At 39.2% G+C, this 24,063-nt stretch overlaps 1 protein-coding gene and 1 long non-coding RNA gene across 2 annotated transcripts in view; one reads left to right on the top strand and one right to left on the bottom strand.

Annotated features, from left to right (window-relative positions):
• The window catches only part of LOC147576806 (uncharacterized), an 859,087-nt gene that overhangs the window by 224,564 nt on the left and 610,460 nt on the right, over positions 1-24,063 (top strand). The gene's annotated exons all lie outside the window — the stretch shown is intronic.
• LOC112865307 (tripartite motif-containing protein 64-like) lies at positions 13,035-21,975 on the bottom strand. The gene is made up of 7 exons (XM_025928359.2): positions 21,794-21,975; positions 18,990-19,412; positions 18,329-18,424; positions 16,957-17,187; positions 16,157-16,179; positions 14,863-14,960; positions 13,035-13,736 (listed from the first exon to the last, which is right to left on the bottom strand). Exons 2-7 carry the CDS (start codon positions 19,410-19,412, stop codon positions 13,243-13,245), a joined length of 1,365 nt encoding a protein of 454 aa, XP_025784144.1. The 5' UTR covers positions 21,794-21,975; the 3' UTR covers positions 13,035-13,242.

The following is a 24,063-nucleotide window of genomic DNA, read 5'->3' as shown; positions in this document are numbered from 1 at the left end:
AATACATACCTTTATATCACCACCCAAAACCATGATACTTCATATAAAATGGTACTTTGTTTTACATTAGAGAGAATCTGAAGACAGATATCATCTGCTTGTCTGGTTCAAGATTGCACAAGAAGTAGAGGTTTTTCAGATTTCCTCTTTTTAAAAAAATTTTTTTTAATGTTTACTTACTTTTGAAAGAGAGGGAGGGAGGGAGAGAGAGAGCAGAGCAGGGGGGAAGAGAGAGAGACCAAGGGTCCAAAGCAGGCTCTGCGCTGACAATGAGAGCCTGATACAGGGCTTGAACCCATGAACCGTGAGATCATGACCTGAGCTGAAGTCACTTAACCGACCCAGCCATCCAGGTGCCGAATCTCAGATTTCCTTCTAATTCCTGATTTGCCCCTGGTCAAATGTGATTATGGAAAAGATAGGCATGAGATGGACAGGGAAGGTGCAAGATGAGTGGCTGCATATAAGGGAACTTGGGCAACAATTGCAAAGCTCACAGTTCTACTTTCATAACCCTGGAATGCTCTTATGAAGCTAATAGGTTTTGATACCTATTGATGAAAGTGGGCGTGTGGGAAAGAGATTATAATGAGTGTTCTCCTTAATACAACCAAGAAGAAAGAATCCCTCCTCTTAACTATCAGGTTATTCTGACACGTCAAATTCCAGGAGGCTGATCCAAACCTTCTATGAATTGCCTTTTATTCTATGTCTTTATGCTTGGACTGTCCACCCTAGTCCAGAGGTACCAGAGGTGACAGGGGACCTTTTCCAGGACATCACTGTGTGCCTGGAGAGAGTCATGAGAGCTTTGTTTGCAGATAATCTATCAATCATCTTTTAGTTAAACAGCATGTTGATTCTATACTATAAAACAGTAAATTGTGGGGCACCTGGGTGGCTCAGTCGGTTGAGCGTCCGACTTCAGCTCAGGTCATGATCTCACAGTTGGTGAGTTCGAGCCCTGCGTCGGGCTCTGTGCTGACAGCTTAGAGCCTGGAGCCTGCTTCATATTCTGTGTCTCCCCGTCTCTCGGCTCCTCCCCTGTTCATGCTCTGTCTTTCAATAATAAATAAATGTTAAAAAAAAATTTAAACAGTAAATTGTTATTTTCATCATTCTGTTAGTGTTTTGGTTGCACTTCTTTGACATAAATACTTGACAAAGTAAAGTTAGAATTTAAATGTATTGCACATAATCTTCAAAAAGAAACAGATTTGGAGGATGATTGAAGGTGGAGATGGGGTGAAAATATTGAGGACATTATAGAATAAATTGGGAGTGAGCCATCTATAAACATTTCATTTCATTGCCTACTAGATATTTAGAAATACCAATGTGGAACATGGGGGATATCTTCTATTGGGAAATTTAGGTTAGAGAGTTATGGTTAAAGCCGTAGGGATGTGGAGCTCATTGAGGGAGGCCGTGCAAAGCACACTTAGAGAATCACAATCTACCAAGGGTGCTAATAAGAAGTCTAGATGAATAAAGGAAGATAGTAACCAGAATGAAGTGGGACCAGGAGGGTAAATGCCAAAAAGCCAAGGGGCCAGTGGCGTGTTTACGTATCCAGGAGATCCTCCTTCCCCTCCCCCATCCCCCACATCCCCATGTTCCAGCGCACTGTTCCCAGTCTCTCTTTTTTTAATAATCTTACTGTCAGTTCCCAATAAAACTGAAACCACCTGAATTTGGTGGGCAGGAAAATCCTCCATTAATGTTTTTTCTTTCTGAATCAGTAAGAGGAAGATCTGAGAACCCTCGCTCTGGAGACTGAGGCCAAAAGTAACTACTGTACTTCTTACCATAGGAAACCACTTGAGAAGATCTAATCTGGTTTCATATAAATAATCTAAGTTATGAAAGTTTTTATTTTTATTTTTTTATAAATGTTTACTCATTTTTGAGAGAGAGAGAGAGAGAGAGCATGAGTGGGGGAGGGGAAGAGAAAGGGGGACAGAGGATCCAAAGCAGGCTCTGTACTGATGGTAGTGAGCCACATGTAGGGCTCCAACTCATGAACCAAACCATGAGATCATGACCTGAGCTGAAGCGGGACGCTCAACTGACTGAGCCACCCAGGTGCCCCTGAAAGATTTCAATTAGACTACATCGGGAATTCTTAGTGATGAGAAAATAGTTAATTGGTGAGAAATCATAGCCTGAGGGGTGCTGGGTGGTTCAGTGGGTTAAATGTCAGACTTTGGCTCAGGTCATGATCTCACAGTTCATGAGTTCGGGCCCTGCATAGGACTCTGTGCTGACAACTCAGAGCCTGGAGTCTGCGTCAGATTCTGTATCTCCTTCTCTCTCTAACCCTCCCCCACTTACTATCTCTCTCTCTCTCTCTCTCTCTCTCTCTCTCTCCCAAAACTAAATAATAAACATTAAAAATAAGAAGAAATTATAGCCTGATTTTTCTCCTACATAGAGCAAGACTTATAACTCTATAACTCATTGCCATAAATTACCTCATGGGAACGTGCATGGAAAAGAAAGATGGCAAGTTCTGTCCAAAATGACAGAGCTTAGAAATGGATTACATTTTCACTATGTTCATCTATATCCATAATTTTAAAAGCCCTAAATTAAATCCTATGTTATGTACCAATTTGTAAAGATACTAATATTTTTTAAGCACTCCACTGATACAGGCTTTTATAAATAACATCTTATTATTAAGTGTATATAGATAATTAGTAGTTAGAAATCAGGTAATGTCAAATGTAATTTCTCAAATAATTCTTTGTTTCAGTCAAGATATCCTTTCCAGGGGCGCCTGGGTGGCGCAGTCGGTTAAGCGTCCGACTTCAGCCAGGTCACGATCTCGCGGTCCGTGAGTTCGAGCCCTGCGTCGGGCTCTGGGCTGATGGCTCAGAGCCTGGAGCCTGTTTCCGATTCTGTGTCTCCCTCTCTCTCTGCCCCTCCCCCGTTCATGCTCTGTCTCTCTCTGTCCCAAAAAAAAAAAAAAAAAAGATATCCTTTCCAGTAACTTGAGTTTGACAAATTGCTTTTAACCAAATCATCTAGAATTCTTTTTTTCTTTTTCCCGCCTATTTCCTATGTCCCTTTTCCCTAAACCCATAATTAAATCATCCAGGATGACAGACATGTGACCTTACACTTTCATTTTGCCAAACCAGCCATAAGAATCATTCATATTTTGATCTCAAATGCCAATTTAACTTCTAAAGAGTGGCTAGAAAGTGATCAGAATGAAGGGATTTAAATAGCTGTTTTGGAGATACAATGACATTAGAGCCTAAGTTTTTGTGAGGAGAGGGCAGAAATTATCAAACAAGGGAAGGATTCAAATACCATATTCAAATACAGTTAGATGTAAGGGTAAAAACAAGAGACCGTGGGACATGAATTTATCATGCAGACATTATTTTTGTAAAAATTAACTACAAGATTGAATCAGCACTAAGAGGTGTTTGTAGTCAGTATTTTTAGAGATTAGGAAGGGAATTAATCTCATTGAACAATGGGAAAGTATATCCTGCTGGTCTTCTGTACTGCAGAAGCCTAATCCAGGGAAGCTTCAAGGACTTTTGAATTCACTCTTGTCTAAAAATCAGGATGCTGATTACCTCTGGTCATTTATTTTAAAGCATACTCTATTAAATGAAACTAGTTGTCTTTTAAATTTGGGCTTTATGTATTTTCAAATGTGGATGATAGTATGTATGATATGATTGAGGAATATAATGAGGAATATATATTCTATTTTAAACAATAGATCCCCTTTACATTAAGATTTCTTAAATGTGCAAGTGTTGACACTGAAGAGAAATCTTGTATTAAGAATGGATTGGAGAAGGTTATATAGAATCGAACAAAATATTTGAAGTAATTTTGGTTTGTGAAGATTTTATTTGTTTATATCTGTAAGCTTTTGATGACAGATATATGGTCTTCTATATCTTTGTATCTCTACCAAAAAAGGTAAGTCTCTGTTGTTCTGTACATGATACTAAATAATAAGCTTATTTTGGCACTTTTGAATAAAATGTCTTTTAACTTTAAGAGAAATAAAAATTGAGCTAATTCCTTCGTCCTTCACACATATTTGTATTCTCTTCTTTCCTCATATGGTCGCATCATAATTTTTCTTACATTTTGTTAACTAACCCCTGTGGAAAATGAAAATCGTAGATGAATCATAAATTGTATTGTAATTATAATTCTTTTTTATTAGAACATCTTTATTTCCACTGGCCTTTATAAAATTTTACTGTCATGGCTTTCTATAAACCTATCACAAACTCCTCCCTAATCTCTCCGAACTGGAGTTAAGATTTCTCAAGATTTAAAACATATCTATTAATTTCCCAGTTTCCTCTAGAGTTTGTTTTACTCCATTTAGGTTCAGAAGTGATAAAAAAGAAACTGAACAGAGAAAACTTTCCGGAGGTTCCTAACCTTCCAGCAAAGAGCCCCCTCCCCAGGGACGCCTCCATACCACACTGACAGGTCAGTTGAAAGCATTGCAGTCTATTTGTAACACAGCAAATTAGTCCTCTTCGGGCAGTCCAGCTCAGGATCTGATATGCTCTTCCTTTTTGGCACAATTCATACTGATTTTTAATTTTTTAGGAAAAAAAAAAAATCTTGCAAGGGGTGCCTGAAGGCTCTGCATTGACAGTGCAGAGCCTGCTTGGGATTCTGTCTCCCTCTCTCTCTCTCTCTGCCCTTCCCCCACCCTCTTTTTCTCTCTCACAAAATAAATAAGTAAATGTTAAAAAAAATCTTGAGGAAGGGATGGAAACTTATGTTTTTCTGTTTATTAAGCAATCTGAGATGCAACTAAATTCCAGGTTGGGAAAATGAAAAAGTATATATATTTTCTATACATAAAAATAAAACTGAAGCACCTGGGTTGCTCATTGGGTTAAGCTTCTGACTCTTGACTTTGGCTCAGGTCATGATCTCATGGTTCCAGGGTTTGAGCCCTGTGTGGGGCTCTGTGCTCACAGTGTGGAGCTTGCTTGGGATTCTGTCTGCCTCTTTCTCTGCCCCTCCCCTGCTTTCTCTCTCTCTCTCTCTCTGCTACTCTCTTTCAAAATAAATTTTAAAAAACAAAACCAATATAGGCTTTTATGTCAATGGCAACTTGGCAGAAAACTAACTCATGGCTTAAATTTTATAGGCAATTGTGCCTTTGTCGTATCAAATGATATTCTAAATCATTCTGACCACTAGACGTATCTTTCTCCTTAAAGCAGAATTGTAGCAATTTTGTGGGAGCACATGTATGCTGCTGGCTCCTAGTAAAGTCCTAGGGACATGGGGTGCCAGATCCTAAAAGGTCTTTGGAGAAGGAAGTAGTGGGGGGAGGAGTGCATTCATGACCCTCTTCTTCCCTTCTCCTCCATGCTGCTTGCCCTCTCTTGCTGACTTCCAAATGCTGATCCTCCTGCTGACCCTCTCTACCCTTTCTGGCAGCTTCCATCTCACCCCTCCTCCCCCAAGTTGTGGCCAGTGTAGTGGGTTCCTGGGCATCCCCCTACCCCTTTGTGTATTGGTAATATACATTGACATGATTTCCTAAAACAGAAGATTCAGTTATTTTCTTTGAATTTTTATTTTGAAAATTATGCAGGCGAGCCATTTTTCCCTCTAATTCCTATCTGCACTAAGTGGTAGAAAAAAAAAAAGAAGATAGTTTCTGTTTAACTGATGAATGTGGCTTTTGCTCTTTAATGTTAAGAAAATTATGGCTGTTTCATGGATTTCTTCTATTTCTTCTGCAGTCCCATACTTGTAATCGTTAAGTAGATTTTTCTCATTTTCTCCTTCAATGTCCATGAAAGCAGTGCTGAAGAATCAGAATATCTGGTCAAAACAAAAGAACTGAAGTGACCTTAAAAAGGTAGTGTCTTCTCTCTGTATGGGAAAAAGGGAGGTATTTAGATTTCTCAGTTACTGTCAAATGCATCATGGCTACAGAGATGCAGTGGGTCCAAGCTCCTTGGAGTTCATGACATTTGAGTGACCTCAGGGAGACAATTGACAATTTTGCAAAGTTGCTAGAGGTCTGTATGTAAGGTGGCCACACATAACCTGCTCACTTGACTTCTAACCTTTCTATCTTGTTGATTTGGAGACTGTTATCTAGGCTTATGCAACATTCTCTATGGCTTGAGATGAAATTTTCAAGCCCGTCTTTTACTGCCTGACTTTCTTTTAATGTGCTAAGCTGGAAACAGGATTTGATTTCCTGAACTGCTCATCTGCTTTGTCCATGCCACTAAGGAATTTAGTTCATCTTTCATCTCATTCGTGTTTTTTTGAAACAAGATGCTTTGGGGCTCAAGTCTTTTCAGTTTATTTACTTATTTACATTTACTACATTTGTAATACATTACAAATATATTTATTTACATTGATATAGGAGATTTTGTGTTCTCTTTTGTGTAACAATTCACAATTAAAATGTAAATAAATAAAAGTCTGATGCTTCAGGATGCTTCCCTGATGTACAGAGTCTCCTTGTAAAATGCATAATTGCATTGCATATCAGTGTTCCTATCAATATTATTAAAGTATTTTAGAATTAAAAAAAAAAACTTTAAATAAATAAAGAAGTTTTAACTGATAAGATCTTGGCTCCAGTACAAGGATCTATAAGTTATTCCTTAAGTGGACAGGAGAGAATATACATCACTGAAATATGTCCCATTCTGGGGTGCCTGGGTGGCTCAGTCCGTTAAGCATCTGACTCTTGGTTTCCGTTCAGGTTCAGGTCATGACCTCAACAGTTCCTGTATTGGAACTCCCTCTGTCAGCAGGGAGCCTGCTTTGGGATTCTCTCTCCCCTTCCTGATTGTGCTGTCTCTTTCTCAAAACAGAACAAAACAAACAAACAAGCAAAAAAAACTAGTCCCTTCTTAAAATCTCAGGTGATGAAAGTGTTTGGAGCAGTTCAGTTACACAGTGATACCTACCACTGAGAAGGGAAAACAAACAGCCTAAAAATTTATAATGTCAAAATTCAAAATCCCGTCCCCTTTCAAAAAGAAAGTTTTTCTTGGAGTCTACTCATAATTATCTTTCTCATTTCTGGAACTTTAGGAACAAGAGAACAAGCTCGGCCTGATACATCAAGTTTGGGCGCGAGTGGCAGCACCAACTCATTTGTTAATTGTAGAAGATACAATTATCCAATTACAGTTTGTTTTTAAATTTTTTTAATGTTTACTTTTGACACACAGAGAGAGACACACACAGAGCGTGAGCAGGGGAGGGACAGAGAGAGAGGGAGACACAGAATCCGAAGCAGGCTCCAGGCTCTGAGCTGTCAGCACAGAGTCTGACGCGGGGCTTGAACTCACAAACAGTGAGATCATGACCTGAGCCGGAAGTTGGTCGCTTAACCGACTGAGCCACTCAGGCACGCCCAAGGCTATGTGTTTTATAAGAGCATTTTCTTTCCATATTTTCTTTCATGTCATTTTTACTTTTTGTTTTATAAGAGAATAAAAATTCTTGCCATATAAAAAGATGTGACCAGGTAAAGGAATAAATATCTTATTTTCATGGATAAGATACCAAGGAAGTCCCAGATGGTCAGTGTAATAATTGGGAAGTTTTCTAATGGCCTCACTTTGATTTCATTTCAGTTATAAGTAAGTTTCAGGTTATACTAATTCTTTTTTTTTTTAATTTTTTTCTTACGTTTCTTTATTTTTTAGAAGCAGAGAAAGAAAGAACACAAGTGGAGCAGGGGCAGAGAGAGTGAGAGATACAGAATCTGAAGAAAGCTCCAGGCTCTGAGCTGTCAGCACAGATCCCGACACGGGGCTTGAGCTCACGACCCGTGAGATCACAATTTGAGCCAAAGTCGGACGCTCAACTGACTGAGCCACCCAGGAGCCCCATCAGGTTATATTAATTCTATATAAGTAATCAAACCTAAGAGGTAGATAGAGTGAATGTGATAAACATCTCCAGGACTATCAAGAATAAGATACTTTTGATGTGATGGCTGAGAAAATGCACCAAATAGAAATGCAAACATTTATCAGTTGATGGACATTTAGGCTCTTTACATAATTTGGCTATTGTTGAGAGTGCTGCTATAAATATTGGGGTACAAGTGCCCCTATGCATCATTACCTATCCCTTGGGTAAATTCCTAGCAGTACAATTGCTGGGTCATAGGGTAGATCTGTTTCTAATTTTTTGAGGAACCTCCACACTGTTTTCCGGAGCGGCTGCACCAGTCTGCATTCCCACCAACAGTGTAAGAGGGTTCCCGTTTCTCCACATCCTCTCCAGCATCTATAGTCCCCTGATTTGTTCATTTTAGCCACTCTGACTGGCGTGAGGTGGTATTTGAGTGTGGTTTTGATTTGTATTTCCCTGATGAGGAGTGACGTTGAGCATCTTTTCATGTGCCTGTTGGCCATCCAGATGTCTTCTTTAGAGAAGTGTCTATTTATATTTTCTGCCCATTTTTTCACTGGATTATTAGAAGTTGTGGTTTATATACACAATGGAATACTATGTGACAATGAGAAAGAATGAAATATGGCCTTTTGTAGCAACGTGGATGGAACTGGAGAGTGTTATGTTAAGTGAAATAAGTCATACAGAGACAGATACCATATGTTTTCACTCCTATGTGGATCCTGGGAAACTTAACAGAAGACCATGGTGGGGGTGGGGAAAGGAAATAAAAATAAAAAAAGGTTAGAGAGGGAGGGAGCCAAAACATAAGAGATTCTTAAAAACTCAGAACAAACTGAGGGTTGATGGGGGGTGGGAGGGAGGGGAGGGTGGGTGATGGGTATTGAGGAGGGCACCTGTTGGGATGAGCACTGGGTGTTGTATGGAAACCAATTTGACAATAAATTTCATATTAAAAAAAAAAGAAATGCAAACTGTCCCATCTTCTAATATCGAAGGCAAATATTGAATGTCTTTAAAGTAGCTAATTCTGCCTGGAGATACAATAAAATCTGAGAGAAATAAGAAGAATGCTAGCTATAAAATTTTCTTTGAAAAGGAAGAAAACTTAATATCAAACTTCAGATGTATTTGCTGTTACTCAGCAAAATGTTAGCATCTGTAAAAAAATCTCAGGAACCACCGGCAAAAATAGAAAAGGAGTGTTAGATTGAAGCTCCAGCAGATAAGATTATACAATCTGAGATCACTTGGAAAGAGGCAGCAAGTCAGGAAAAAACTCGCAATAGAGTCTCTCTATTAGTCAACACAGTGCTGCATGAAAGATGTGGGAGGGGAAGAAAGTTAACTACAGAATCTGGGTGTTAGGGTGAAAAAATAATGGAACATTTCTGATAACTATTTCCAAAATTTGGAGAATCATTTCTGTCTTAGTCACTCATTTAAGGGAATAAAAGGCAAAAAAGAGGCTCCTTGTCTCATGGCTCTCAGTGAGCCAGGCTTTGAGTAGGTAAACACTTGTCACTTGGAAAATGTGAAGAGCAGAGTTTATACCTTCTTGAACACTGGACTTGGACCTAACCTTGAACAACACCATATCTCTTTTGTTGAGGCTCCCCTGTGTTTCATTAATCACAACCTTTTGGAATTTCTCCTACTGTGCCAATCATTTCAATATTTTCTTCTGAAACAATAAAAACTGATCTCCTTTTCACTGTGTATCCAGAATTCTTGGATATTTCTCACAGCTTGGTATGCTCCAATGCCTAAGCATAAACCAATAGGAATGGAACACAAGAGCTGTAGAAAACACCTACTCATTTCCTGAAAGTCAGATCCCTTTGCCCCAGATATTTTTTGCAGCTTTCCTGCTGGATGGGACAAGGCCACAAGTTGGAATTTTACATACACCTAGATAACAGCCAGTGGTTGACTATGTCAGTCTACCTCTTGACCACCTCTGCTATTTGGGCAGCCATGTGAGAGAGCACATCTTCCAACTCATTTCAATGTGGAGGCTCTTGTTAGATCAGATTAGTCTATCCCCTAACTGGTCCTAAGAGAGGCTTTCACTTGCACCAACTACCCATGAGAAGTGAACCCTCAATGTCATGGGATTAAGCACATTAGTGATTATGTGGTTGCTTCATATTTCAGTCATTATTTATCCTATGACTGTACTCCAAAGTATTTCTTTCTTTCTTAAAACATTTTTTTACAAGATACAGATATCACATGGTATTATAGAATTCTCTATTCTCTATCATCTGTATTATTTTTTCAAATCTAAACAGGTTTTGTTTTATGCACTGCTTAGAGAAGTTAATACCACTTTATGTTTAGTAAGTAATTTAACACATATGTCAGTTTAGAAACTGATAGTCTCCATTATTCAAAGTGTTATTTCTTGTTTCCCTATCACTTTATCACTTTATGTAGGGTCTTCATCTTCTACTAGATTATATTGATTATCCTAGGGAAATCTCAAAATCAACACTACAGAATAAAATTATGCTGTCGGTATTTCATACCTTAAAATAATGGACTTTTCTTAGTCTATGAGTCTGGAAATTAATCTATTTCTTGTCTGTTGTTGACATTTCCCATTAGTATTTTTTGTCCTATTATGTTAGCTGTATTCTGAAAAATCATGTTTCAATGCTGAAATAATATTTGCTTACATTAACTCTTTTGCTCATTTATTTATTCATGTTTAATTTATTGTATTTTATGGTCTAAGTACTGCATTGAATAGTGGGAATAGAGTTGTAAGTGAGACAAATACTGCCTCTACTCTCTTAGAATTTTCAACCTAATAAGTATCAGTCTAATAAGTTTCAATCTAATAAGTGTCTACCAATTTGATGAAAGTTTGTTGATAATCAGTCAAGATTCGATGAATGACTAAGGTTTAGAGGAATGATAATGCCTGTCAGATACTTGGATTTATCCAACTAGGTCAGCCTTGAAGAGAAGATTAAGCATCACTCCTTTTGCATACTAAGCTGAGATATATACCACTTCATTTCTTCTACGCCAATCTGGTTCAAACATGCAAGTAAAACACATTGCTCACAATGCAGAGGAGCCTTGAAAACATTATGTGAATGTTTACAAAATACAAAAATAAAAATACAAAAAGCCACATGCTGTGTGTGACTGACTTTGCATGAAATGTATATGATAGACAAATCCGTACAGACTGCAAGGAGAGTTGAGGTTGACAAGGGATGAGAAGGTGAAAAGGGAGTAAGTATTAAAGGGTATTTATTTCTTTTGGGGGTGATGGAAATGTCCTGGGATTAAATCGTTATGATAGTTGCACAACTCTTGGGATAATACTAAAAGCCACTGAATTATGTACTTTATAATTTTTTTATTTTTGAAAGAAAGAGAGGGGGAGGGGCAGAGACAGATGGAGAGACAGAGAATCCCAAGCAAGCTCCACGTTGTCAGCACAAAGCCCCATGTGGGCCTCAATTTCACAAACCGTGAGATCGTGACCTGAGCCGAAATCAAGAGTTGGACGGGTAACCGACTGAGTCACCCAGGTGCCTCTGAATTATGTATATACTTTAGAGGAATGACTTTTATGGTAAGTAAATTTCATCTTACTAAAACTGTTATTAAAAAAAGAAGAAGAAAAGGCTGGCACAAGAACAGACACTCAGATCAATGGAACAGAATAGAGAGCCCAGAAATGGACCCATAAACGTGTGGCCAACTAATCTTTGACAAAGCAGGAAAGAATATCCAATGGAATAAACACAGTATCTTCAGCAGGTGGTGCTGTGAAAACTGGACAGCGATGTGCAGAAGAATGAACCTGGACCAGATTCTTACACCACAATCAAAAATAAACTCAAGATGGCTGAAAGACCTAAACGTGAGACAGGAAGCCATCAAAATCCTCGAGGAGAAAGCAGGCAAAAACCTCTTTGACCTTGGCCACAGCAACTTCTTACTCAACACATCTCTGGAGGCAAGGGAAACAAAAGCAAAAATGAACTACTGGGACCTCATCAAAATAAAAAGCTTCTGCACAGCAAAGGAAACAAACAGCAAAACTAAAAGGCAACTGACAGAATGGGAGAAGATATTTGCAAATGACATATCAGATAAAGGGTTAGTATCCAAAATCTGTAAAGAACTTATCAAACTCAACACCCAAAAAACAAATAATCCAGCAAAGAAATGGGCAAAAGACATGAATAGACACTTCTCCAAAGCAGACATCCAGATGGCCAACCGACACATGAAAAAATGCTCCACATCATTCATCATCAGGGAATACAAATCAAAACCACCATGAGATACCACCTGACACCTGTCAGGATGGTTAACATTAACAACTCAGGCAACAATAGATGTTGGCGAGGATGTGGAGAAAGAGGATCTCTTTTGCATTGTTGGTGGGAATGCAAGCTGGTGCAGCCACTCTGGGAAACAGTATGGAGGTTTCTCAAAAAACTAAAAATAGAACTACCCTGCGAGCCAGCAATTGCAATACTAGGCATTTATCCAAGGGATACAAGTGTGCTGTTTTGAAGGGACACATGCACCCCCATGTTTATGGCAGCACTATCAACAGTAACCAAAGTACAGGAAGAGCCCAAATGTCCATCCATGGATGAATGGATAAGGAAGATGTGGTATATATATATACAATGGTGTATTACTTGGCAATCAAAAGAATGAAATCATGCCATTTGCAATGACGTGGATGGAACTGGAGGGTATTATGTATGCTAAGTGAAATTAGTCAGTCAGAGAAAGACAAAAATAATATTACTTCACTCATATGAGGAGTTGAAGAGACAAAACAGATGAACATAAGGGAAGGGAAACAAAAATAATATAAAAACAGGGAGGGGGACAAAACAGAAGAGACTCATAAATATGGAGAACAAACTGAGGGTTCCGGGAACGGTTGTGGGAGGGGGGGATGGGCTAAATGGGGGAAGGGGCACTAAGGAATCTATTCTTGAAATCATTGTTGCACTATATGCTAACTAATTTGTATGTAAATTTAAAAAAATAAAAAATAAAACAAGTTAAATAAAAATAAAGAAAGAAGAAAAGGCATTGATTATATTCCAGAAAATGCTCCAAAATAAACAATTTTTTATTAAAAGAAAATTTAATACAAAATTTATATAGTCAACATAGTTAATGCCATTTTATAAACGTACAATGGTTCTGTTCCCTTAAGTCAGTGTGCTCAAAGACCCTTATTATCCTGTTGTTTTACATGAAAAGGTTTCATGATAGGAATTTCCTCAGACATGGGAATTCATCAAATAAATGCTCACAAAACTTGTTTTTTCAGAGGGAACCAAAGCAAAGGAAAGGCTTCAGAGGGAAAGAGAAGGAGGAAGGAAGGAAACTGTATATGAGGGAACTTTTGCAAACATCATAGAAGCTCACAGTTCCATTGTCGTAATCCAGAAATACTCCAATCTGACCCAGAGGCCTTTCCACATACTGAATTAAGGGCGGGGAGTTGGTGGAGAGACTATAACGATTGTTTATCTTCAAAGAAAACAGAAGAAATGCTGCCTCAGGATCACTAATGATATCAATATCACTCATAAAGGAATCTTTACAGACTCCCAGAATCCAATTTGGGGAGCATGTGACATCCACCTCCCAGTAATGTTTACCAGAGGTGAAGACCTGAGGTCCCCAGGCTGCAAAGCTCGCCAGGCTCTCAGGCTCTCTGGACACACCAGGATGGGTGACTCCAAGCATCACACTTCCAGCATCCTCAGAAACGCACATGTAGCGACCGGTGGCTTCCTGACTCAGCACATTACCCACTACAAAGAAAGGCAAAAATTAGGTCAGTGAATGGGTTTCCATGTCCTGAGGGGCAAAGATTTTCTACCCACCAATGACCTCTTCATTTCCCCTCCTTCAAGGAAATACAAAAGAAAAGAGTGAAGAGAGTTCAGATGGCTTATCTATGAAGAGCAAGAGTTGTGACTGCCTCTATAGCACAGAAACCCTTCAAATCATACAGAAAAAGGAAAAACATCCAGACATACTGTGAACTGTGTGAAGCAGTCATTTAATGTCAGTCTGGATAATTTATTTCAGGACACACCTCATTTTTTGTCTTTACTTCAGAAAACTCTTCCTGCGTTGTTTATCTTTAATACTATTTAATAAATAAATAGCACCTAGCTATTATGTGGGTATTGACTGGCATATAACTGGTACCTGTGACATTTTCAAATGTCAAAAATTTTATAGAAATCCATGTATGCTTAGTTTAGAAGCTTCTGAAAAGAATGTTGTGGCTTTACATTATCCGTTCAGACCCTGGATTTAGTCAAATCCCAATTTTAGCCCTCTGCTGTCTAGACCTACTCTCTGTTGTGGGCCCACTCTGTTTCAGCCCTGTTCACACATCCCTTGCCTTTCAGTGGCTTTGAGATTGCTCTAATAACATTAAAATTATTCTGCCAATGACAATTTTGGTCTTTCTCTGTCAAAGCTTTCTGATTTTATAAGTAATAAATAGTCTTTGTACAATGCGTGATAAAGGCACTTGGAATATAGAAAAAACTAAAAATCACCAATGCCATATTTAAGCTTTCAAGACTGGAGTAAACTGAATAAACATACATATTGATTGTTACTCTGAGAACTAAATATTCTAGCTCTTCATAACTACACGACCAACCTGATTACTCTTCTCTTGCTCTGTTTGTGTCAGAAACAACTAAAAAATATGTATCGTGCTTTGCATTTTCAGTAAAGTATAAGTTGGAAAATTTAGTCTTTATCATTGTAACATGACTAGAGAGAAAAGAGATAATAAGTTTGGAAAGTCACACACTACCTTCATGTCAGAAAAAACAAAATTAAAAGAGAAAGGAGAATCATCCCCAAGAACCACTAAAGAAATTGAGGCCTGATTGCCAAAGGGCTGATTCTTACCTCTGAAGTTGTTCAGTATGTCTAGGATTCCTGTGATGCCGTGCAAGGTGAGCTCTGGAATCATGGGCTGAGGCTTTTGCACCTGCACCAATTCAGTCCTGTAAAGAATGACATCAGTTACACTTCTGGGCCAAAGGTCAATCGCACTAGATTACAAAAGCAGCAGTGTTTACTCAAAGAGTTTTCATCAGAATTCTCCCATTTTGGTTTGTTGGGAATACATTGTATTCCACGCTCTTGGGAATATGAGAAACGTTACTTTACCTTTTTTTCTAAATTTAAATTATATCAAACTCCAACTTCTCCATTCTTCTCAGATATTATTCCATTTCGCAAATTACTGAGGATCATTCCCTCCCTCTATTCCACCTCAGGCAAAGCAAAGATCCTGAGGTCTTACAGAGAGCACAATGTTCAGGCAAAGCCTTTGGGAGGTCGGTCTGCACAGTCACTAATGATATATTCAGTGTCTAAAAGGGGAGAGCCCACTGAGTCAGACAGTTTTGTTCTTTTCTGTCCAGCAAGAGAATCTACTTTCAGCCTGGCAGCTTTGGTCCCCAGGGTCTGACCCCCCTCAATGGGCACCAGGAAGCCATTTCCGGTGAGGCCCTGCCTACCACCGGATGTGTTGTGATGGAATAGGTGAGATCATTACTACTGCTGGGAACAAAATCACACTCCCCTCCTATCCATTCTTGGGGAATATCCGTCTTTCTTGTCTTTTTCACCTCCAACTCTCTAGGGTAGGAACCCCTTCTGTTACACCTTAGAAAAATTCCTTCGGTAAGTTTTACTATGGTGAGGTGGGAGAGGATTTGGGAGCAGTGAGTGGAACAGAGCCCAGAATGTTGCATGATTTGAAGTATATTTTAATTCATCCACACAAAAAGAAAACTGAGTCCAAGGAGCAGAAGGTCTTTAGGCTTCTTTAAAAAGAAATAGAAAGTAGCCACAGAGGGGCACCTGGGTGGCTCAGTCAGTTAAGCGTCTGACTCTTGGTTTCTACACAGGTCACAATCTCAGATTGTGGGATTGAGCCCCACACCGGGCTCCATGTTGACAGTGTGGAGCCTGCTTGGGATTCTCTCTCTCCCTCTCTCTCTCTGTCCTTCCCCTGCTTGTGTGCTCGCTCTCACTCTCTCAAATATAAATAAATAAGCTTCAACAACAACAAACAACAACAACAGAAAGTAGCCACAGAGAATGATTTTAAGAGCTCAAAACATGTCCATCCACTTTATCAATAAGAACAAGAGACTTGCTCAGCAATCAGTAACCATTAGTGGAAACTCACCTTTGCAATACATTTCCCAAGTCCTGTAAGGGAAAAAAAAAGTAATGTTAATCATGAGAGTTTTGTTTTTTTGCCTCTCTAAGTATTCTTGTTTGTTTGCTTAAATAATGTATTTTTTTCTCTCATTCCCCTCTAAGAAACAATCAGAGACTACCTTAATAGAACCTAAACTAAAGCATGACAGAGTTCCTCAGGATATATTAAGGAAAGAAGGAGGTCAGGAAGGGGCTGTGCAGAGATGCAACACGATCTAGGTTTCCACTGTCACTCAGAGCCCAGTCTTATTCCCAAGAAGAGATCTGATCATTTGCGATAACAATGAAAGCAAAACAGAGAAATTACATTTTAAAAAGTTATAGAGTGCAGTAAAATTGGTTGCCAAATTCTACAACCCTTGCCTAGTCAGAGGGCAAAATCTCAGTGTCTTCAGCAAGTTATTTCTGAAGTGGGGAAACAGAGAGTGACAATGGATTAGGGGAACATAAATTGAGAATTACTCCAACATAGCTAACCTTCCTCTGGTTATAGGGTTTTTCTGATTTTGGATCATTTATCCATGTGATTAGTACTTCTGATTACACAGCAATAATTTTGCCGTAGGTTAGCTCCTAAATGGGAAAAAATCTCCCAAAGATTACCAGGGTATGAAGAAATAAATGGTTGGACAAACAGAATGATGGGAGTCAATAAGCATCATGACTTTGCTGAGAGTAATGGTATATGCTGTTAGCATTTCAATGTCATGGCAACATTGCCCAAAAAAGGATTCCTGTCTCTGAGGATGAACCCTGCCTTCTCACCTGGAGCAGCTCCAGGTCAGGCTTGTGGCACATCTCAGTCAGCTCTTTGTACATTTCTTTCAGGCTTGCTTTCTGTTGGGTCATTCTGAATGCACTTTCCTGGAGTTGTTGCAAAATCTCCTCCGCCTCTTTCTCCAGTGTCTCCAGATGGAGTTGCTCCTCCTCGCGGAGAAACAGATGCATCTTCTGATACTGCATTTTGATCATCACTTTCCTTAAAAGCACATAGTCCTGAGGAGATGGTAGGTGTAAAGGGTTAGCCTCACTCACAACAGAAAACCTCAACCTTCAAATCCTGCTTCCTTGGTGTCATTAAGAAAGTACTTGACAAACTTCGTACCTCATATCTCCAAACGTCTGGAATATTTGCTAGTCCTTTATGTTCACCCTTTGTCTATGTTCTTAGATGCCTTCCCTGTTCAAATCAAGCTCTCTAAGAGGTCCCAGGCTATCTTGCTGTGATGCTCCATCAATTATTTCCTCTCTTACCTGAACCTCCTTTTCTTTTGTTCCTTTGTCTGATTTTTCTAAATGTTTAAAAATACTTATGTATACACCACACTTTACAGATCTTTAAATTCTCTACTTTTCCTCTCGGTGCTACCCTATGGCTCTCCTCTTCTTCACAGCCAAATTCATTGCAATGTTTTATTTTATTTTTAAGTTTGTTTATTTTGAGAGAGAGAGAGAGAGAGAGAGAGAGAGAGAGCACGCAGGAGCAGGGGAAGGGCAGAGAGAGAGCTTTCAGCATAGAGCCTGATGCGGGACTCGATCTTACAAACCAAGAGATTATGACCTGAGCTAAAATCAAGAGTTGGATGCTTGGGGTGCCTGGGTGGCTCACTCGGTTAAGCATCCAACTTCGGATCAGGTCATGATCTCATGGTTCATGAGTTCCAGCCCCACATTGGACTCTGTGCTGACAGCTTGGAGCCTGGAGCCTGCTTTGAATTCTGTGTCTCCCTCTCCCTTTGCCCCTCCCCTGCTAGCTAGCACTCTGTCTCTCTCTCTCTCTCTAAAATAAATAAATATTTTAAAAAATTAAGAAAAAAAGAGTTGGATGCTTAACCAACTGAATCACCAGGCACCCCTATTACAATGTTTTCTTAAACTCAGTGTCTAAGGAGGTTTATCTAAACCTGTAGGGTTGGACTAGGAATATCTCGCATGCCCTGGGTATCCCATATACCAGAATTCTTTTCACTAGCTTTTATTGGCCTGTATATCTGTGATTACTGATCTATCATTTGAAACCATTACTTTTTCATGGAAAAAAAAATGATCCTTTAATTGGCAACTTAAATGTAGCCAAAAATCTAAACCACCATTATGTCAATCTTCATAAAAACAGATAGAACATTTTCATTCTTACCTCAAATGACTGGATTTTGTTAGCTTCTTGATTCAGATCATTTTGCATTTCTTGAGTCGTGTTCCATAAAGAGCCCATTCTCTTCAGAAGTTTCTCCTGCAAAATAACCATGAGCTTTAGCAACACAGAAGATAATATTATAGATTTCATCCCCTTATCTATGGGAAAAGTCAGTGGCTGAGAAACCAGTAATCTTGAGTTAGCATGGAGTGGCCAGATTTCTCTGCATTATCTAATTTGATTCTAATATTTGTGATATCAGAGGTGACAAACGTAATAGAGATTTGAGGGTAGCCTATAGATAATATTACCCATTTCCTGAGAAACTGGCACTCACATTTTTATATAACCTGACTATGAAGGCATCAAGCTTGCATCAGAAGCCAGTGTTCCTGGTAGTAGCCACTTACCCCACAATTACATCAAGCACACAGATTTGGACAATGTTTCTAAGGAAATTTCCCTTACTAAAGGATCAACGTAGCTATGATTATAGAGTCAAAATTGGTCAACACACTGAAAGGATATTGGTCTTGGTATTTATATTGAAAAATCACCACCTTCACTATCTCCACTCACATCAACTTCATGATCATTTTCCTCATCTTTCTCTCGGACTTAGAAGCCTATGAGTCCAAACTGCTCTAGAGCCACCACTTACCCTGTGTTCCTCAGCAGCCCACTGGACTGGACTGTGGCCATGAGCCACATGCTCTGGTGATTCAGAGCAGAGCCCACACAGCAGGCTCTTGTCAGCCTCACAGAAGAACTCCTTTGCTTTCTTGTGTACCACACAGATCTGCTCATTGGAGCTGTTGGTGTGGTAAACTCTGGCCCGTCTGGCAAGGGATGCCAGTTTCTTGAGTGCAATATTGGTTTTGAAGTCTGATTTCTCTGAAATTCCCCTGCACTCAGGGCAGGACATTAGGGTCTGGGCTTCCTCCCAGCAGAGGTGCAGGCAGGGACTGCAAAAGCTATGCCCACAGTCAATGGTGACAGGGTCTATGTAGTAGTTCATACAAATGGAGCAGATGAGTTCATTCTGCAAGGCTTGCAAGGTGTCCAAATCCATATTTCTGTACATCTTTAAAAAAAGAGAGAGAGAGAGAGAGAGAGAGAGAGAGAGAAAGTCATTCTTCTGTCCTGATGAGGTGGGGGAAAGCCTTTAGACAAAAGCTTGTCTGCTTGAGCTCTATCTAATCCACCTATTAATTTAACTCCAGCACAAAGGGAGGCATGGTAGATATAGATACGTTGGGTTTATGCTATGCTACAAATGAAAAAATGGGACGAAAGTGTCCTCACCATCTTTTTGGTTTCAAATAGACAGTGTTCTTGGGGCTCCTGGGTGGCTCAGTTGGTCAAGCATCTGACTTTGGTTCAGGTCATGATCTTACAGTCTGTGAACTCAAACCCTGTGTAGGGCTCTGTGCTGACAGTTCAGAGCCTGGGTCTGCTTCAGATTCTGTGTTCCTCCCTCTCTCTCTGCCCCTTCCCCACTCACACTCTGTCTCTGCCTCTCAAAAATAAATAAATGTCAAATAGTCAATTTCCCAATCAGAGCTAAACTACTGCCCCTCAAAGACTGGGAGAGGAAGTGAAAGGATAATTACAAAGTTACATTTCTTAGCTGATTGGTGCAGAAGCCTATATAGAATCTCAATCTCCCCTCTCCCCACCCTAACTCTCTCTCTGCATGTGTTTCTCTCTATCTTCATGACTGTAACACAGGCACACATATACACACAAACACTTCATCTCTATGCTAACAGCCTCCATGTATACTGTCTCCAAACTGACAGGTGTACTTTTCTAAAAATAAATAAAACTGATTAGGTTTAAATTAAGCTTGTTTAATTTAATCAGTGTTGCCTTCAACTTTGACTCCTGCAACTGTAAGCAGTTGAATTTGTGCTTCTAACTTTAATAGCAAAACTTCTCCTTTCAGGAAATAAAGTCTAGGGGCACCTGGGTGGCTCAGTCGGTTAAGCATCTGACTTCGGCTCAGGTCATGATCTCGCAGTTTATGAGTTTGAGCCTCACATCAGGCTTTGTACTGGCAGCTCCGAGCCTAGAGCCTGCTTCAGGTTCTGTGTCTCCCTCCCCCTCTGCCCCTCCCCCACTCATGTTCTGTCTTTCTCTCTCCCACAAAAATAAATAAATATTAAAAAAAATTTTTTTGTAAAGGAAATAAAGTGTAAAAATTATCTTTTATTTCTAGTTTGGAAAAGGATTTTTCCCAGAGTCAGTTCAGATCATCAGAACATCTTCACATCTTGAACTGGTGAACGTTCAAGTCACAGTGCTAACGAGCAATGATTAATCTTTTTTTTTTTTTTTAACAAACAAAAAAGAGAATAAGTATTTGGATTTTCTTTCTGCACTAGAAAGTACAGAGATGTAGTTAAGAAAAGCATGATCAGTTCATCTGTATTTTTGGTATTTCCCCATGGTGATCAATGCCACTTCTTGGGAGTCCTTACCCATTGGTAAGAGCCTTTTAAATCTAGTCTGCAAACTGAAGGTTTTAGAAGGAGAGCATAGTAGGACTTTTACAACAAAGGGTTTCTAACTAATTCAGCACACTAAACTTTCATGTTGATGGCTATAAAGACTATTACATACATACATTATGTTGAACATTTCAGGTGCTTTATGAGTTCCGAAATTGCATAAAAACTGCATAAATCTCTAAGACCTAAAAAAACTTAGTAACACATAAGATAATAGAATAAAAAATAATCGGGGTGCTGGGGCGCCTGGGTGGCTCAGTTGGTTGAACAGCCGACTTCGGCTCAGGTCATGATCTTGCGTTCCAGAGTTTGAGCCCTGCGTCAAGCTCTGTGCTGACAGCTCAGAGCCTGGAGCCTGCTTCAGATTCTGTGTCTCCCTCTCTCTCTACTCCTCCCCCATTCATGCTCTGTCTCTCTCTGTCTTTCAAAAATTAATAAATGCTAAAAAGAAACAAAAAACAAAACAAATAAAACTTAAAAAAAAATAATCGGGCGCCTGGGTAGCTCAGTCAGTTAAGCATCCGACTTCGGCTCATGTCATGATCTGACAGTTCATGAGTCCGTGCCCCACACTGGGCTCTGTGCTGACAGTTTGGAGCCTGGAGCCTGCTTCAGATTCTGTGTCTCCTTCTCTCTGTCCGTCCCCCCACTTGGACTCTGTCTCTCTCTCTCTCTCTATCAAATATGAACATTAAAAAAAATTTTTTAAGTAAAAAAAAGAATAAAAAATCATCAATTTAATATAATAAATATTATTATATTACAAATGCTCTAGTTACACAGATATTTTAAATCTTGATGTCATTTTAAATAACTAGGAAAGCTGTTTGTTTGCTTGGACAAGACCCAACCAGGACAACAGCTAAATTGAAAGTATTTGTAGAGGAGAAAGTAGGCATGAAGATATTTACTGTAAATTCCATACTCACCAGGGTCTACTGAGTGGTCTTACCTCTGGAAGCTCTGGAAGGTCTGGAAGGTCTGCTGCTATCAGGGTCAGTAGGAACTCTCTGCTCCCTGAAGCCTGGAAGCTGCAAACTCAGCCAGTCTTCCCTGTAAAAGAAGTCCTCTCTGGACAGACGGGCTTTTTATATGGTCAGTCTCACCTAAGGTCACGCCTACTTCTTGAGATTGGCTATTGTCTTCGGAAAGAATCGGAAGTGGCTGATTAGATAACACAGAAAGGTATAAAAATGGCTTATTAGGGTTTACAGCATCTAGAGAACAACCCTTGAGAACGAATGCCCTAACAGAATCTGGACTTGTTTTGGGGTATGATGGAAGAAAGTTGAACTTGCACAAGTTGTTCAAAAAGACATTCAAGTTTTTATTTAAGTTCTACTTAGTTAACATGTATGGTAAAATTGGTTTCAGGTGTAGAATTCAGAGTGATTCGTCATTTACATACAACACCCAGGGCTCATCCTAACAAATGCCCTTCTTAATACCCATCACCCATCTAGCCCATCCCCCACCCACCTCCCTCCAGCAACACTCAGTTTGTTCTCTATCTCTTACAGTTTGTTTCCCACTCCTGCCTCTTTCTCTCTTTATTTTTCTTTCCCCTTTGCTCCTCTGTTTTGTTTCTTAAATCCCACATATGAGCGAAATCACGTAGTATTTTGTCTTTCTCTGACTGACTTATTTCACTTAGCATAATATACTGTAGCTCCCATCCATGTCATTTCAAATGGCAAGATTTCATTCTTTTTGATTGACATCAATTTTTTTAATGTTTATGTATTTATTTTGAGAGAGAGAGAGTAAGAGCATGAGTGGGGGAGGGGTAGAAAGAGAGGGACAGAGAGAATCCCAGGCAGACTCCATGCTCAGCGCAGAGCGCCACATAGGGCTCCATCTCATGACCACAAGATCACCACCTGAGCTGACATCAAGAGTTGGAGACTTAACGAACTGAGCCATCCAGGCGCCCCTGACCTCACAATTTTTAAAACTTGTTTTCTTACTCTACTTTTTAAATTTCTAATTGCTAATTAAACTCCAGCTATTGTTTATCTGATTATGTTAAAGCAATCAAACATTAAATGGAAAAACCAACGCATCTGAACTGTGCAACTTTCTCATAAAAATATTTAAAAAGGGCACGTAGGCATTTCAATTGGGTTTTAAATAATTGTATATATAATAGTTGGTGGAATTAACTCTGCTAGTGTTTTTCATACCTTAAATATTTGATGAGTATTTTTTTAATGACTGGTTCATGTAAAAATAAAATCTATTTTGTGGACTTACGTATCTTGGTGAATAATTTTAAACCAAATACTTTGTGTATTTGTGTGTGTGTGTGCACACTTATATTATCATATAAGGTGATAATACCTATTTACACAAAAATTATATGCAGAATTATCTTTAATAACATGCATAAAATAAAAATACTCATAAAATATAAATTTTAAAATTTATGAATTAATAAATATAAAAAATAATAAAATTACTTTAAAAAAATTTTATTTATTTATTTTGAGAGAGAGAAAGAGAGTACAAGTGGGGAAGGGGCAGAGAGAGAGGGAGAGAATGAGAATCCCAAGCAGGTTCTGCACTGTCAGTGGAGAGCCTGACGCGGGCCCAATCTCACAATCATGACCTAACCCGAAATCAAGAATCAGACACTGAACTGACTGAGCCACCCAGGTGTCCCCAGAAAATTTTTTTTTAATCGAGGTATAATTAACATATAACATTATATTAGTTTCAAGTGTTACAACATGATCTGGTATTTTTATATATTGCAAAATGATCACGATAAGTCTTGTTAACATCCATCACAATACATAGTTACATAATTTTTGTCTCATGATGAGAACTTTTAAGACCTCTCTTCCCAATTTACAAACATGCAGTACAGTATTGTTAACTATAGTCATCATGCTGTGCATGCTGTGGAAATTATTTTTAACAGAGGTGCCATACTGCCTGTGTTTTGTTGACGCCTATCACAGTTTAACAAATCACCAATGCTTGCCTATAGGTTGTCTCACTAAGTTATCTAATGCGTGGGAGTTTAGGCCCTATTTTTATAAACATGAAAATAATCTAACCTTACTAGGAATTTTTGAAAGTAAAAGTTTAAATAAAAATCACCTTTTAGAAGGGGTGCCTGGGTGGCTCAGTTGGTTGGGCATCCGACTTCAGCTCAGGTCATGATCTCAGTCTGTGAGTTCGAGCCCCGCGTCGGGCCCTGTGCTGACAGCTCAGAGC

The sequence above is a fragment of the Puma concolor genome, chromosome D1 (genome assembly GCF_028749965.1).
Source record: "Puma concolor isolate L17-30 chromosome D1, mPumCon1.1.hap2, whole genome shotgun sequence".
NCBI lineage: Eukaryota > Metazoa > Chordata > Mammalia > Carnivora > Felidae > Puma > Puma concolor.
The sequence above is the reverse complement of the archived record's forward strand: the minus strand, read 5'-3'. Positions and strand labels throughout refer to the sequence as shown.

Bases quoted from the DNA above. Each gene is read 5' to 3' on its own strand.
- LOC112865307 (XM_025928359.2), bottom strand. From the start codon at position 19,412: ATGTACAGAAATATGGATTTGGACACCTTGCAAGCCTTGCAGAATGAA. The intron at 17,188-18,328 runs GTAAGAATGAAA...CCATCTCCTCAG, and splicing joins ACAAAATCCAGTCATTTGAG to GACTATGTGCTTTTAAGGAA. The intron at 13,737-14,862 runs GTAAGAATCAGC...CTTTCTTTGTAG, and splicing joins CATACTGAACAACTTCAGAG to TGGGTAATGTGCTGAGTCAG.